General features: G+C 41.1%; 1 protein-coding gene across 3 annotated transcripts; it reads right to left on the bottom strand.

The window, feature by feature from the left end:
- Positions 1 to 4784: 4784 nt before the first annotated feature.
- fam49al (family with sequence similarity 49 member A, like) lies at positions 4785 to 16186 on the bottom strand. Of its 3 annotated transcripts, XM_030789053.1 has the most exons (11): positions 16127 to 16186; positions 12563 to 12642; positions 9498 to 9619; positions 8999 to 9104; positions 7527 to 7663; positions 7287 to 7364; positions 6907 to 7023; positions 5947 to 6026; positions 5577 to 5703; positions 5275 to 5345; positions 4785 to 4861 (listed from the first exon to the last, which is right to left on the bottom strand). In XM_030789053.1, the coding sequence occupies exons 2-11, from the start codon at positions 12633 to 12635 to the stop codon at positions 4798 to 4800; spliced, it is 975 nt and encodes a 324-aa protein (XP_030644913.1). In that variant the 5' UTR covers positions 12636 to 12642; positions 16127 to 16186; the 3' UTR covers positions 4785 to 4797. The 3 variants fall into 3 exon arrangements, with proteins under 3 accessions (XP_030644913.1, XP_030644915.1, XP_030644914.1); XM_030789055.1 differs by lacking the exons at positions 12563 to 12642; positions 16127 to 16186 and adding an exon at positions 13308 to 13380; XM_030789054.1 differs by lacking the exons at positions 5577 to 5703; positions 5947 to 6026; positions 12563 to 12642; positions 16127 to 16186 and adding an exon at positions 13308 to 13377.
- Between the last annotated feature and the right edge of the window lie 290 nt (positions 16187 to 16476).

The following is a 16476-nucleotide window of genomic DNA, read 5'->3' as shown; positions in this document are numbered from 1 at the left end:
GCTCGATTTTATTCAAACTCAGTGTAAAACACACTTCTCCATGGAGTTGTGCCTGTTTGTGTCTGTGAGTATGTCTATGTGTGTGTTTTAGGTTAGTCTGAAAATGTCTTTGTGGTTAATGAGTAATCTCTTTTTTTCTGCATCACCTTAAGCTGTGCCTCTTCCTCTCTGCAATATCAGTTCCTTTGGGTTAGACGCCTGGGGGGGGTTTTGTCACGCGAAACCCCCTCCATACACACACACACACACACACACACACAAAATCTACTTATGTCATGCTGGGTTGTCTGGAGGGCTTTCCAGCAGGTTAAGGAAATGGGCTCGTTTCTTGAAAGTTACCATTTGCATTTTTTCTTTTTCATTTCTTTTTTTTTTTTTTTTTTTTTTGCATTTGTTCCTGTGAGCACATTCTATCATCAACTTTGTAGTGGGTATCAGTTGGTTTTGAAGGATGCATTTATCAGACACAGAGCTGAAGGCAGTTTTAGGTTGAACGCTGAATCTGTGTGAGAGGTAGCCCTAAGGTAAATTTTCACTTTAGTAAATGAAAAAAGTGAAGGAGTTATTGAAAGAAAGCACAGTATTGTTAGTCTGACCATGAGTGATTGGTGGTTGGACTTCAGGATGCTCAGAAACAGTTGCACACTTAATTTTCCATAACTGGGACACAGGCTACAGAGAGTTTAAACAGTTAAAAATATATCTGTCAGCAGCGTTGTCGAGGCTTAGCTCTGACAATAGAAGGAGAGAGAAAACACAAGGTGTGCTTAATGATACAGGTGGTAAGGGAGTGTGTATTTGTAGGGGAGAGAGAGGAGGGAAACTGATAAAGTAGGCTAATCCAGCATTTGTCAAATGGTACAATCATGCAAGCATGCTCACAAGCCTGTATACAGCAGCCGTTTCAATAGAGATTATGAGGCATTGTTGTAAACCAAAGATTAACAGGCAAATCAACCAGTAACCGTCTCTGGTCTGGGATGTTTACTGGTTAGATAACCCTACCACAACCTATTGCATTCTCCTTCCCCTGTGTCCCCCACTTCCTTGTTTTCTCCCCTCTCTCTCTCTCTCTCTCTCTCTCTCTCTCTCTCTCTCTCCCCCTCTCCCTCTCTCTCATTCTCTCTCTCTCTCTCTCTCCCTCTCCTTCTCTCTCTCTCTCTCTCCCTCTAAACCGTCCTTACACTTTGGATGGTTTGTTTGCCTTGGCCCCTGCACCTGTTAACCGTCCCACAGCTCCTAGCCTTACCTGGTAACTTCCCAAAAAATCTCTCTTGGCTGCCTGAGTCCGGTCAAACGTGAGTCATCAACTGTAAGGGGAATGTTGTTTTTTCTTATGAGCCTGAAACCTCCTGCTTCACCTGCAAACAAGCTGTTTCTTCCCAATCACTTTGTCTGTCAAAGTCACGTCCCTACAGGTTTTGGGCTGGCTAATTTTCCAGAGTCGGCTGAATTTGACATGTAGGAGACGAAACCTTGTATTGATAGTTCTAAACGAAAGTTAAATTGATCTTAAAAGTTTAATAATATGCGTGATTTGCTCTCTGTGAGTAATATGGTGCGTTTATACGTAAAGGCTGCAAAGAGCTTCCAGTGTAAGATTTTAAAAAAAAAGATAATAATAAAAATCTGTCCTTGAGGCATTTGTGGCAATAATAATATAGACTGTAATGTATGCTTTGTTAAGTATAGTACAGACTGGCTGTCTCTCTCACTTTCTCTTTTCTTTTTTTCCCTTTCAGGAAGAAATGGACTTGCCTTCCATTTGTGCCCAGTCTCTGGTTTAGCTCTACGTTGTTTTCAAAAAGTAATTATACAGTTATTCACATCTCCTGTGTCTTCCTGCTTTGTTGTATTTAACAAAACACACAAGTTTTTCCTCCCAATTTCCTCCCCATTTCCTTGCTTTTTTAAAAAATTTATTTCAGCCATTCTGTCAAGTAACTGACAACACAATAAAACGCTTGGTTTGTCTTTTTATGACAATGACTTATTCCAGTGAATAACAGTTGAAATGAGGTCATTTTCTGAGAAGAAATGCTACGGTCTTTGGAGGACCCCTGGAGGGCTGCGCTCTCAACACAGGCCTAATGCAATTATGTATGCTTTTCTTTATCTTGTGCTGCCCTCTACTGGTCAAATGTATTTTACCACAATGTCTTGTGCAGTGAGGCACAAAACGGAGACAAAATACATTCGAAAACAGGACAGAGAACTTTGTGTTTAAAAGTGCACTATAATTCTGGATGTTATTTCATGTAACTGACCTACATGGGGCTATTTTGTGTTTTTTCTGTTATCTATCTGAGACTTTGACCTCAGGTTTCAGCGTTGCCTCAAGAATAATGAGGCCATCTTATGACAGCCACACCAATGTTTACACTACTAATACAGTTTATGTACATTTCATTATTAGTTAAAATGGTTTTTTCCCCTCAACAAAAGAAACGTTGTACTTTGGACATCAACGCTTCCTCGTTCCGATGAAAAAAAATAATAAAAAAATTAATGGCAGCGTTTTTAGATAAACTGTGCCACTACTCTTCAGTTTGCTTTTACATTCTATTAATAAAGTCCTACTCTTGAATTTCTGTTGTGCAATGTGTTGTGCAATCAGCATTTTGAGAAAAAGCGATATCGAGGACGCAGCGGCCAGATGTTGAATGTAATAAATGACAAGTTTTATTGTTGCACAAAAATGTACAAAATAACAAGCAAATGGACAGCACCCCCACACCCTCACAACCCACCCTCCACTGAATCCGCCAATATGAAGTCTGGAGATCTGGAACCTATGTCTACTGCAAGTCCAGTGGGCCAAGCCAAAACGCATGGTTTTCTGAGAGACGACACATCCAATTCAGATTCACCGAACAATTAAAAATGAATAAAAACACCGTATTTACACAATCTCGTCAGAACTTTTACAGCATGCCATCTATATATTTATACAGAATATGCTCGTGAAAACATACCCTTGTATAGAAAATATAAGATCAAATTAAATTAGACTAAAGGCTATAGACATCCAAAGTACAGCACTGCTTTTTGTTGCCTTTTTAATCTTTTAAATAATTTATTCGCTTTTTTTTTTTTTTCAAATACTCACTCATTTAATGACGTCATATTTCTTCTTTTTTTATTTTATTTTATGTTTTTTTTTTTTGATTTGCCTCATACTAAAAGAAAGGATCTCTAGCTGTTCATAAGCACATTTATTTTTGTAGGCCTCACAAGTGCCTGATGGAAAATCCTCTGCTTGCTCACTTATATACACCAAGTCTCTTTGAGTGAACCCTATGTGCTGTCCCATGGCTTTTTTTCTTTTCTTATTTTTCTTTTTTTTTTTTTTGTCTGTCTGGATGAGTGTGTGTGTGTGTGTGTGTGTGTGTAAGAAATTGTTTTAGAGGAAATGCTGCTCCCCACTTTGTGGCTTTGTGAGTAACCTTTTGTTCTTGTGTGTACAGAATAACGGTTTAACTTTTATTTTCATTCATTTTAAAAGGCATTGTCACAAGTATATTTGGCAATTATGTTCTCTGCTGTTGACGAGTAGGAAACTTATCCCACAACATTAATGTGTCTTCTGGACGAATAGAACTTCTGGGTGATGTGATTGGACGGAGTGCATGTATGCCCCTCCCTCACAAGCATACTGATAGCCAATGGCCAGCTGTCAGAATGAAAGGCCCTGAATGAGAAGCAGTGGTGTAATAAGCAGTTATGGCACTGGGCAGATTGTGTAGCTTCCCTAATGCTGTTTCATGATTCAGGATCATTGGGAATTCAGAAGAACAGAAGGATCTCTAAGACTTTGCTGTCTGAAGATATGTACACTCTAATAACCTACTTCACATCTGTCACATGGTTTGATATTGTTCATTTTTCATTGGTCAGAACTTCAGGTCCAAAATGACTGAATGGCTGTTTTTTGCAGTGAATACTCTGGGAGAGTATTGCTGGTACAGCTATAGTGAATAAGTCTAACAAAACCTTTCATTTTGTTACAAAACTATCCTGTGCTTTTTTTTTTCTTTTGAGTATATACAGCAATAGGTCATGTAAATTAATCTTTTACAGTTTTCTTAGTGGTTCTACTCTGTAGAGAAATGAATTTCGATTACATATGTGATTGCCAAAATGATGCCTTTAAACCAAGATCCTGTTAAAGAAAAAAAAAATTGAATTGCTCAGAGAACCACAATAACCAGAACGCATTTGATGAAGCATGTCGGTAGAGACACCAAGTCGGACTAGACACCTTTTAGAGCCACTTTTAAAACTGGTATAATTAATCGGGGTTGTTTGTTAGTCTGTGAGTGCAAAAAAGTTCTCCAGATCTACTGTGATGAATCTTATTTTTCTTTTCTTTTCTTTTTTTTTTTCTTCTGTCTAAACCTACATTTGCTAATATATATTTTCATTTTATTTGAAGTCTTATGTGTTCTCATCTGGTAGTTTGTGGTTTTGCCCCCATTTTCTGAACTTAAATATATATATTTATATATCTATAATCTTTTTTTTTTTCTTCCAGTTTTTACAAAATGAGAGACGTGGACAGTTGACAATATATATATATTTTTCTTATGCTTTTTTTTTTTCTATTTTCAGGATATTGACTTTGAAATCATTTTGCATTTCTATTCTTGTAAACAAACAGGTCTCTGAGGTTGGGTCACCCAAGACTGCTAGCCACTGGCGTTTGTTTCCCCAAAAGTCTCTTCACTTTCCTGTCTGTATTCCCTCTTTCTGTCATTCTCTCCCTCTTCTCCTCTTCTCCTCCTGCACCTCCCTCCTTCACTGAAGCAGAGCCCTGATTTGTTTGGAGGTGCTGTCATCGTTTAGGTGTCGTGTCGTATACCTGCATGATGCAAACAGTACGATGATTGGATCAGAATGATGTCATTTTAAACTGTAAAAAAGTTTTCCATTAAACAGCTCTTTTTTTGTCCCTAATTCAATTTGTTGACTTGGTTTTAAAGAAATGAAGACTTGTCCCATTCAGTCCCAAACAGATGATTAAAAAATGTACGTGATTAACTGAAAGCACTTCACAGGTCGCGTATAATTACTCTTATGCTGTGTGTCTTTCACTATCATTCTCAGAATTTAGTGTCTGATCATATATGAAGTATGCAGTAAAAAAAAAAAAAAGGGGGGGGGGGACTCCACTCTGTTCATCTGTTTTTGATCGATCGTAACCCTGTGAAAAGAAATTATTTGTATTTGTTGCTATGGATTATATATGGCTTGGTTTATGGTTCACCTACTCACCTCAGTGCGTTCAGCAGTCCCTCCACGCTGTTTGAAGGCTGCTCTTTCAACACCTTGATGCAGCCCTTCATCTGGACAACACACACACACACAGACGGAGGAAAAACTTTACAGAAAGGTCAACCATCTGTGGTCCACAACCCCCCACTGTGGCCATACAGACACACTTAAAAACACACACCCATTAGGTATTCCACACACAGTCGAACATAGACACACACACACACACACACACACACAAGTATGACTGCCGTGAACACACGCTATATTGTCAGACTGAGGGCTTATAGGGGGGTTCTTACATCAATCTTGGAGGTCTTGGCGAAGGCACCCACAGGATGGACATGGTCATAGAGGATAATAACCCCCACCATTACACGCATGCAGAATAACATGGTGTCCGTGTTGGTGAAGCGGCAACGGTACTCTCTGGTGTGAAACAGACAAACACACATCAGCTCTGCTTTATTAAGGTGACTACACACTACGGTTACGGTACTATAGCAGCTGGACTTAGAGAGAGAGAGAGAGAGAGAGAGAGAGAGAAAACTAACGAATGCTTCAAATGTTTTCTGGCAACAACATAATGTATGTAAAATGTTCCAAGTGATAATCTGAAGGAACATGGAATAAGAAGTGAATTTATAGGGGTAAGGGAGGAGAAAGACTCACGGGGTCTCCAGCATGACACGGCACACACACGCCATGGTACTTAAGCAGTCGGTGGTGTCCTCAATTGGCAATGTCTTGTTCTGTAACACGTTGCGGTATTAATGCAGTACCAATCACATGCCCTAGAGGGTGCCAACAACCCTTTTTTTTTTTTTTTTTTTTTTTTACATTTTTGAAGATGTCATTCTCTAGGTAAGTCTTGTGAAACTAAATTAATTAAAAGCAGTCCAAGAGTTTAAAGCAGTCTGCTCCATGTACCATCAGCCTCAGCCCAACAAAAGAAAACTGCCCTTTGGTGTTGTGTTTCAATAAACAGATCACAGCAGCAAGTTAGAGTCATTATTTGAACCATATGTTTTCATGGCTGACATAATAGTCCAGACAGTTCTGCACATTTCAGGTGTGTCCCTGATAAAACGTGACTTTTACTCAAGTATTTAGCTCATTAAGACAATGATAAATATCTGACCCGATGAATCGGGTGAGTTAGAGCAGGAACAGATCTCAGAGGAACACGTATTGACCAGTATTTATCATATCTTGAAAAAACTGGTTAATTTACTGTCATCTCCTTTATTTTTGATGGCTGAAATGAGCATCAGCTATAACAACAATTATAGTTTTTCCAGTGCAGAACATAAGTGATCCCATTAGGAGTAGTCAGTCATACGCAAAACTCCTGAGTAATACTCATGCTGGTATTTAGCTCATATTTGCATAAAGGAAATAAGAAAAAAAGCTTTCCACTGCAGGGGGCTGCTTGCAACTGAAATGTGTTAAGTGCTATAATTGTATTAGAGTGCTTTGCATCTTAAATGGGCTGTTTTGCAGAACAAAAGAGTTTAGATGAACTCTGTTTGCAGAAATGCATTAAATTAGCTCAGTAACACTGTAAGGCAAGCTGAGTAACCTAGCGTACGTATCACAAGACAACACAAATTTTCAACTCTATCGTCTTACCTCTGACACAAATTTAGTGGTGGCGTTACTGAGAGTTTTCAGCATGGGCGTGGCTTCAGCATAGAACAGGGACATTCGATTGGCCATCTCATTATTGACCTCATTCTCTGCCTCCAACTGCAAAAGATGTGGAAAAATATTTTACTCATTCCAAATTTTTGTGTACTCAACACATTTATGAGTGAATATGGTTGTGAATGATCTGAAATGTTAGTGGATCTGCTGGTTTTAATATATTGGTGGACTTTGCCCTGCTAATCAGATTAGAAGACTCAAGGGACAGTTCTGTGATACATCAAAGCTCTTTGATGTGGTTTCTCCACATTGCTTTTAAACAGGTGACAGTTTGCATAGCGCTGATAAGGTGTCTAGGACCACACCTGCTGGTTGTTCAGTCGATTCCTGCTTATTGTCCTCCTGTAGTAACTGAAGTCATTCTGAATGGCTGGATTTGTCATCTGTAGGAAACATGAGAAATAGGTATGACTGAAATAAGTTACATTTTAATATCAAAAGATGAATGTTGAATGAGGTCAAGCTTTAAAAAATAACCACATATTTTCTATGTTCAGCATAGTGTGTGTGTTCAGCGTAGTGTGTCTGTCTTCCTCTCCACTCACCTTTAACTCATCAAAACTGAGTGTAAAGTGCAGGATTTCGGCAAACTGCTTAGCCAGCGCCTGCTCCCTCTCCAGGTGTTGCATGGGAGCATATGGAGGGCTCGTCAGCGCCTCCAACAGGCTGCGCAGGGCATTCTCTGTAGATAAGACATGGATCAAAACATCCGTTCATTTCATGTCTCCTGGGCATTTGGAAGATTCCTGTCCTACTGTCAGTCCTTTACTCTTCTGACAAACATCATTTTGACACTTCTCCGCTGCATTCATTCATTCATTCATTCATTCATTCATTCATTCAATCAATAAGCATCTCATTCACAATTTCATTTTCATAAAATGGTGGATTACAAACAATGTTACAAAATTCTGTTACTTGTGCATCCATGCAGATCAATATGCACCGCTGAATCTCTATTCAGTATCCATAGATACCACTGACATCAGCCTTCAGACCACCTAAGACACCTCACTCTACAAGCATATGATGACTATAATGCTAGTATAAACCTGTGGTTTCTTTCTGGTTGCCAGGAAACAAAATTGCGTGTCTGAATCCACCGCTGTTTAAACTAGACTGCCTTAATTCACGATGTCCGTTTGTGGCGGCTCTGTTGAATGCTAAGCATCGACGGTACCAGTCTAATGATTTAAAATAACCTGTTCCAGGTTATGGGTTAGTTCCATGTAAAAGGAGAGATTGCGCTAATGCCGCCCAGCTCTTGTTCATGTCTGCTCTGCTTACAAATGGAGCTTGTGAGCCTAACCATCACGATCTATTAATGTCATTAGCATGCTCTGGCATGTCTCCAGAGAAACTATCCCTTCCCCTCATGAAATATGCAGCAGCATTTCTATAAATAAAAAGCTGATATGTTTTATCTTGAAGACTGCTGGGAAATTTGACTCTGGTCAGTTAGCAAGGGATTGGATCTGCAGTGTTGGAGGAAGAGTATCGGGATGTAGCGTAATACGTGTATAAATACATATAATATTTTGACGGTCATTGTTTTACAGAGTTGATGTCTTTTTGGTTTCTCCTGAGTCAGATGTCTATATATGAGGATCTTATTGAAGCATTAGCGATGCGGTTACAGGACTGTGACTCTCACGAAGTCAGCAGGGGCAAGGCGTGGGGCGCATCCGATTGACTATCACGAGCTTAAACTGCTGAGCTCTCACCATGCTCTCACCAGTCAGTTCAGTTTCCATGGAGATTTCTCTGCGAGGTCAGTCGCAGAGGAGGAGAGGTACCGGGAAACAGCTGCCTGCGTGCCTTCAAGCGTATCGCTGAAGATACGTTCCCCGTGCCCACAAATTCTACTGCCCTCTTCAAATCTCTCGTTTTACCCCTTATGCGAACTCACGTTCCCCGCTGTTCAGCCCCAAAAGCAGCCTCATTTTACCCCTTATGCGAACTCACGTTCCCCGCTGTTCAGCCCCAAAATCAGCCCCAAAAGCAGCGGTTCCCTTACCCAGTCGGAGTGAAAACTCGTAGAATCTCTTCAGTTTGGCCACCAGGGGGCACACTGCATTCCAGGCCTTCTCCTGCAGCTGTAGGTCACCTGGGTTCTGAATGGCCTGAAAAAAAAGTCACCAAAATAGAGCCTTGAGACCAATTACACATGACTAACCGCTCTTCATTTGTCCAAGCGTCACAATTAAGAAAAGATTGCTTATGCTCTACAGGACACCCTCAACATCAGCTGTTTTCCACCCACAAATGTAGCTTTTTTGATCTATTGAATCTCAGAGTGTGCACAGCTGAGTCAGCCCCACACACCCACTGCACCAAGTGTTTGCAGCTCTCAGAGAGAGAGAGAGAGAGAGAGAGAGCATGTGTCATGTAAAACCAAGCCTTTACAGAGGTGTTATCTCCTGAGCTGTGTCTCGAGAGAGAAAATATGAACAGTAATTTTCCAGCAATGTTCTGACGAAGACTGTCCTTGAAACACCCCAGCAGTGCCTTCTTACCTCTCTTATTTCTTGACCCGCCCCGTTGTAAGACTGTAACTCTGCTAGTATCCCATGAGCCTCTTCCAGCACTGCGCTAACCTGATTCCATACGGCCGTCTCTGCCTCTGTTGGTTGGGCATCTGAAGAATGACGGGTAAAGGAAGAAAAGGTTTAGCGCTACAGAATCAAACTGTCACCCTAAAACTTCGGCAGAAGTGGGAACAAATCAAAGACAACCCGAGTTTCTTGAGCTTATGGGTCCTCAGGCTCCGTAGCTTCTGTGTCACCTCTGTCACACTAAGGTTCACAAATCTTTTCCTGTTGATACCAACAATTGAATCTTACGGTGAATCTAGAGGGTTTTACAACTGTTTGTTACAATGTTAGTCAAAAAGAACAAATCACCCCCCCCCCACCCCACCCCAAAAAAACCCCAGCAAGATCTAACATAAGCCTCATCCTCTGTGCTTGAAAAGAAAAGGGAGAGAGTGTGGAGTTCTCCAGTGCTGAACCTGACATGGCGGGGAATTCTGATTCCATGTTATGAGCTAATTTTGGACTTAATATCGTTAATATTATTATCGTCTCGGTCTTTGGCACAGTGAGAGAATGCTCTTTCCAAAAAGCTTTGGGGAGGGGATTTATCAAATCCGCGCAGATTAAACTGGCCGCGATGACGGCGATGCTGTACGGTATTTGGGGATTTGTAATGTGTCGGAGTGCGTTGGAGGATTTGTCCGGGCTGAAACAGTGCGTCTGGAGGGATGGCGCGCTCTCGGGAATGGTGATAGAGTTGATTCCATGCGGAATGACCGGGATTTAACTAAACAGAGGCTCGGGCTGGATGACGCTAATACGCGTCGGCTAATCAATCTGCTCTGTCCCGTCATTGTCTTTTTATCCGCATCGGCACTTAAGAATGGAAAAAAAGCAAACAAAGAATGGTAAGAGGAGGAAAGGCTCTCAAAATAAGAGGAACAGCTGGACTGGGAACAGTCCCTTTGCTAGGTTTGAAGATGTTCAGGTTTCTGTAACACCATCAAGCTCCTCTCTCTAGGCCTCCCTCAGGATGCAGTGGATCACTGAGAGTTTTGCTTTGAGACATAGAGTCTTCTTTATTTTAATGAGCCCATCCACTTTGCTGGATGAAGCTGAAGTGAAAAGAAATTGTATTCTGGGAACTGTAGTTGTTATCGCTATACTAGTGGGACTCAGTTCCTCCCAGTTTCCCAAAGCCCTTCTCCATTTCTATAAGAGGACTGCAGTTTGTCATTTTGACACTTAAAAAAAAACATAAGCGTAGAGTTTCATAGAGGCAGAATGACATTGGACAGCTGTCGTATTTATAAACTGTAATTACTGTTTTTATATGACTGTTATAGCTATGTTAGAAGTCTTCTCTTTTGAAACTTTGTGCACACCATCTGATCCTGTTTGGCAGAGTAATTGCATGTTTGTGGCTTATGGCCATAGTGCTATCAGCTGAGCAAACAAGCAGCAGTGTTTACCCCAGGCCTTACACACACACACACACACACACACACACACACACTCTAAAACTGAGTGTCATTGCCTCACAGCTCCTCCCAGTCATCTCACCTCAGGCTTTATTTTCCCACATGCCTGTGATCTTCAAAGAGGGTGTGCGTGTGTGTGTGTTTGTGTGTGTGTCAGGTAGATTGGTGGGGGGAAAAGCACTGACATTTCAGTGGTTTTTAAGGAATATATTTTTGTAACCGTGTACATCTGCGCTCACTTTACCTACACGCTGTTTAGAATGTCTGAATGTCATGCTAAAAAATTCTTTATACTAGTAAAAGCATAAAAGTGAAATGCAGTCCGTACAAGCTTGTAACTTTTCAGGGAACAATACTTTGATCACAGAAAAAAAACCTCCAGGCCCATGAAAAAAACCCTTTTACTTTGTGTAGATGTTCACGCTAAATTGCTGTACCAACCCCATCACTTGCAAGTCAAGGCAATTCTTTCTTGAATCTTAATGTATGAGATGTAGAAATTCCAACTACAAATATTAAAGTTAGTTCTCCTCAAAAGCTTTAGAGATCATACATCGTACATCAGTGTGACAGAGGTGACTATCAACCACAGGAGAAGCAGATGGTGCAAATCAGGAGCAGGCTGCTATCCCGTTTGCTTTAAAGAGGCTTTTTATCTCAAGCCCTCTCCATAGCAACGCTGTAAACTCTATCTCATGATCATTCCCCTCTTAACTTCAAATTCACAAATTGGTTTAGTAAAATTTGGAGCTAGGGTCAAATCAACTTTGTCTGAAAGCAAACTGAAAATGTTTCAACAGTTATACAGCTGGACCTCAGGGACCCCCCGGAGAGTGACCACGCTAAACACACACCGAGCTTAACACCAGGTAGGTTGTGAATCTGGTGTACCGCCAAACAGAGGGAGGGTATTTTAGTGGTTAAACAGTAGGAGTATTAGAAAAAAAAGGAAGAGTTAAAAGGTAAAGCCACGTGAGCAGAAAAGACACATTGTTAAGGAAGTGACAGCCTCTAATCCCAAGGCCTCAGTCTATTGTCAGGTTGGGTTAAATCCACACACACACACACACACGCTCCCTTTCACAGATGGACATGGGTAAACAAGAATGTAACAGGGGCCAGCCACACATGAACAAAACCACAAAAGACAAGGAAAGCGACTGGGCTTCTGGATGAAAACCGTCCTGTTTTTTTTTTTTTCTGTTTCCATCCCGGTCCAGTGACTTTAAAAATGCAAAGCGGTGTGGCATTCTCGAGATGGCATTCGGACAAATGAAATCTCAAAAAGCAATTTTCATAGATTTGATTCGATATCAAATAGGAAAAACCACAAAACCGACTGATTGACAGTAGTTTTCGAGCTACTGAAAACTCTTGAATGGAACGCCATCTGTTAATGCACAAATAGTAGAATAATAAAAAACTAAAACTAAAATAAAATAAAAACGAAAGGGAAAAAAAAGGAGGAAATGAAAAAAAAAAAGGTCAGAGGACAGTGGATGATAGGGAACAATGACATAAAAAGGGAAAGAAACCAAAAACAAAATAAGAAGCTGATGATCTCACGTTCAAAGTCAAGGAAAACTATTGGGCCATGCTCAAGTTCGGCGCAAGCCAGCACTTTCAGGAGATTTCCCATGATCCCCCTGGAACAGAGAGAAGGGAGAAGCATGTGGGTGATGAGGGGATGGGGCAGATGTGTGTGGGTGCGTGTATGATGTGTGCGTGCATGATCATGTGTGTGTGTGTGTGTGTGTGTGTGTGTGTGTGTGTGTGGACATGTGTGGAGGACATACGGGTGAGAGGTCGGGCATAGGAAACTGATGGAAGGATCCAGATAGTGTTGTTGCAGCCTGGAGACTTGTGGCTTCCTTTAGGGGTGATGTTGACATTGTATTACATTCACAGAGAAACTCTTTTTTTTTCTTCTCATCCTCTCTCAGCTGTGAAGCATTTTGATTTTGGGATTTAAGGAATTCCCAATTAATTAAAGGAAGTCCAGAAAAGAGATATAAATATTTGCTTTGCTTCAGAGCATTGCTATTTGCGATCATTAACGCTACCACGTTACGCATGTGATTTGGGAACACTGCCAATTTCTAATTGGCGAGTAAGAAAAGAAGAGTTTCTGTAAATGCCGCCGTACTCCCAAATGCCCTCAGAGTTGACTTTCCTACTGTCCCTCCGCCATCCACAACACCTCCACCACTGATCTTACACACACACACACACACACACGCACATAAACACAAACACAAACACACACACGCACGCACACACACATATACACCTCACCCCAGTAAACACTTACTTTCAAAGTCCAGGAAAAAATGTGGACAGTTCTCTAAATCCTTGCCAAGGACCTTAATCAGGTTCCCCATGACCGGCAAACCTAGGCAAGGAAGACAACAAATACATACAGTACAGAGCAAGACAATTTCTCCTCTTCCTCATTAGACGCGCCAGCGATTATGCGCGTCCGCAAGACACCAAAACTGGAAGGAGGAACAGGACTCTTTACCCGGTGTGTTTAAAAGCATGACGATAGTGGAATATCTGTTTCAGCTGTGTGATTTGGAGCTGGAAGAGAATTGCGCTGTTGAGTTGTTTCTTGGCTTTAATGGAAGGTGTTGTTCCAGGCACGTTGTGTTTTATTATTTCTGTTAACATTTTTGTACTGAACGTGTAGATGGTTTTGTTGTGGACAATAAAAGGCAACCTTACGCCAGAGCCCTGGGCTCCTTTGGGCTAGTTTCACCTCCATGATGTAACTCTTAGCAAATGTCAGAGAGGGACTGTGTTGGAAAATTATAGAACTTGGGGAAAAAGCTATGTTTCCCTGTGTGCCCTTTGGCTAGAGTACTCTAGTGCACAGCTGTTTTCAGACTACAATGTGGCATAATGCAAGTCTCATTTTTGCTTAAAGACCAAAGCTTTGGTCTGTGAGATACTCTAATTCTTTCTGTCTGCTCAAGTTCAAAGCTTTAGGTCAGGATCAAGAACTGGGTTAAAACTCATCCTGGTATATAGCAGTAGAGGAGTATAAATATGTAAAAACTTCTGATTCATTATAAATTTCTTATTCACATTTGACGGTAAGGTCATATCCCTCATTCCATCCAAATTTGCACTGTTTGCAATTTTGTTATACTGTATACTTTGAGGTCAGATCTAGCATGTTTTGTTTTTTTTGTTCTTTTTTATTGTGAGCAGAATACTGCAAAGCATAGGAACACTACAAGGTTTAAACCACGCTACTGTACATTTTAATGTGACGGTGGTCATCGTTTTCAAAGGGCAGGTCACCTTCTGAGAAAATCACATAGGAACAGCAGAGCAGGAGACAATGGAGAGTTCAGTGAATGATATGACCGGAGTGCAGTGTGGAACTGTTTCATTGCCTACTCAACGGAATGACATGCCTCGGGGTGTTATTTATCCGCAGCCTTAAAAACGTGTTTACGAGACGTCACAGCCTTGCAAAGACTTAGCCTTGTTTTTTCTTTCTTTTCTTTTTTCACAGTTACTCAGTGTGTTATGTGTTGCATTGCAGCGTTAGCGAGAAGACTGATTATGCTGGGGGCGTGGGGAAGGGGCGGGTCCGGCAGCCATGGCTCTACACCACTGACGTTTGTACATCTAGCTCACCGATACCAACAAAACCAAGTTCAAATCCTTTAAATATATACGTATAGTCCTATAGGACTCCTTAGGAAGATGAGTATGTTATAGGGAGCTTGTACCTACCATAAAGCAGACTAATTATATTTGTTTAGCACATCTGTTTGACTGTTCAGGTCGAACATACATAACACAGAAGAAATATCGGCGTTTGTTGAGTCTTCATTGCCCTGTAGTATGAAACATGACGAGGGATGCGATGTCTAATTAAAGAGAGGACGTGACCTCACTTCGCTTTATATGAGCGAGACCCAGCTTGAGCATGTAAAGTCTTTTACGCAGTCAAACAGACGTGCAAAAAACAGACAGCGAATCCAGTAACAGAGCAAAATGGTAAAAGTACAGTCTATTAAAAGCAATCAAAGTCATACTGTGCGCAGCAGTTTAAAAAATTGAACACCAGCCTTGAGGTCGTGGTTATAAGCATGTTGGAGCGAAAACTACACGTGTGACACCATATCACACTGGAGAAAAAAAACCTGGATCCTTTGGCGTGAGGAAAGCTCAGGAGACCAGAGAACTGGAAGCAGCAGCTCCCATATGGCTCTATTAATATCACAGAAAAAAAAACAATCTATTCATTTTCTCCTGAGACTCTACTGTACACGCTGATATTATTTAACTAAGCTATTTTATCATAAACGGTAGTTTAGGGTATTCACATTTACCATCAAGTAAGATGACTAAGACTTGAATTTCATGAAGAGAAATGATCTTTAAACACCGATATCGACTTATATTTTTAGTGCCCAGCAAAGGTAAATGCCAGTTTGGCACATGGCTCTTAATGGTGATCCCGTTTTTGTTTTTTTTTGTTTTGGTTTTTTGTGGTTACGCAGAGCTCATTCACACAGAGCTAAAAGATGGCTTCTCACTCAGCTTGTTTATTACATCCTCTGATGGAGGAAAGCCTCATATCCCTAGTCTCCTGGCAACCACCAGTAGAGCCTTCTGTGGTTGGACTGCATGCCGCTCTCTCATTCTCTACATCAGTGCTTCCCATTAGCTGCTTGGTCGTAGAGCGACATGGCACTGATCACAGATCAGTGGTTGCCCCGTTTTTAGTTGTATTAGGACACCAGTCACCATACACTCTCCCTGTTCCCTTTTTACGGTTAAGCTACTGTGTATTCTGCTTTGTTTGTGCCTAAAGACGCACGTAGACGTCCTTCGCTGGTAGATAAGACGTGAGTTGTAATGAAACTACATGGCATGAATCAAGGACAGTGTTAGCCAAATTAGCCAGTATCTCTTCGCTGTCATCCCTTACCACATATATATATATATATATATATTTTAAAAAAAAGCTTTAGAGAATGACTTGTGTTTACATTAGTCTGTGCTGTTATCGCAATAAATCTCTCAGAAAGATGACCAATCACTCTCTATAGCTTTTACTTAGAAATAAATTCGGCGAGCTGACATCCATCACCGTCTGTCATCACCTACCGGCCACAAGCTCTCGCCTTCTTCTCCCTCCTTCTCTTTAATCCTCTATATCTCGTCTCTTTGTTTTCTTCTGTTTCACGCTTATCTTGTTTTTTTTTTTGTTTTTGTTTTTTCCGGAACGTCCCTCAGAATTCTCCTTCAGACCAGCTGAGCGTTAGGCCCCACGGCAGCACGAGGCAGAGGTCCTAGGGACTCTCTTGTCTTCTCTCGGTCTCTCTTCTGAGCCTCTCTCCTATCCTGCGCTCGACATCTCACTACTCTGTTTCACACTTCTCTTTTTCAGGCTTCTATTTAAAGACACGTTGTTTTTCTGCTTGCTTGAAGTTTTTTTTTTTTTTTCTGTGTGTGTG

This window comes from Chanos chanos, chromosome 12, assembly GCF_902362185.1.
Source record: "Chanos chanos chromosome 12, fChaCha1.1, whole genome shotgun sequence".
Classification (NCBI taxonomy): domain Eukaryota; kingdom Metazoa; phylum Chordata; class Actinopteri; order Gonorynchiformes; family Chanidae; genus Chanos; species Chanos chanos.
This window is presented reverse-complemented; position numbering and strand designations above follow the sequence as displayed.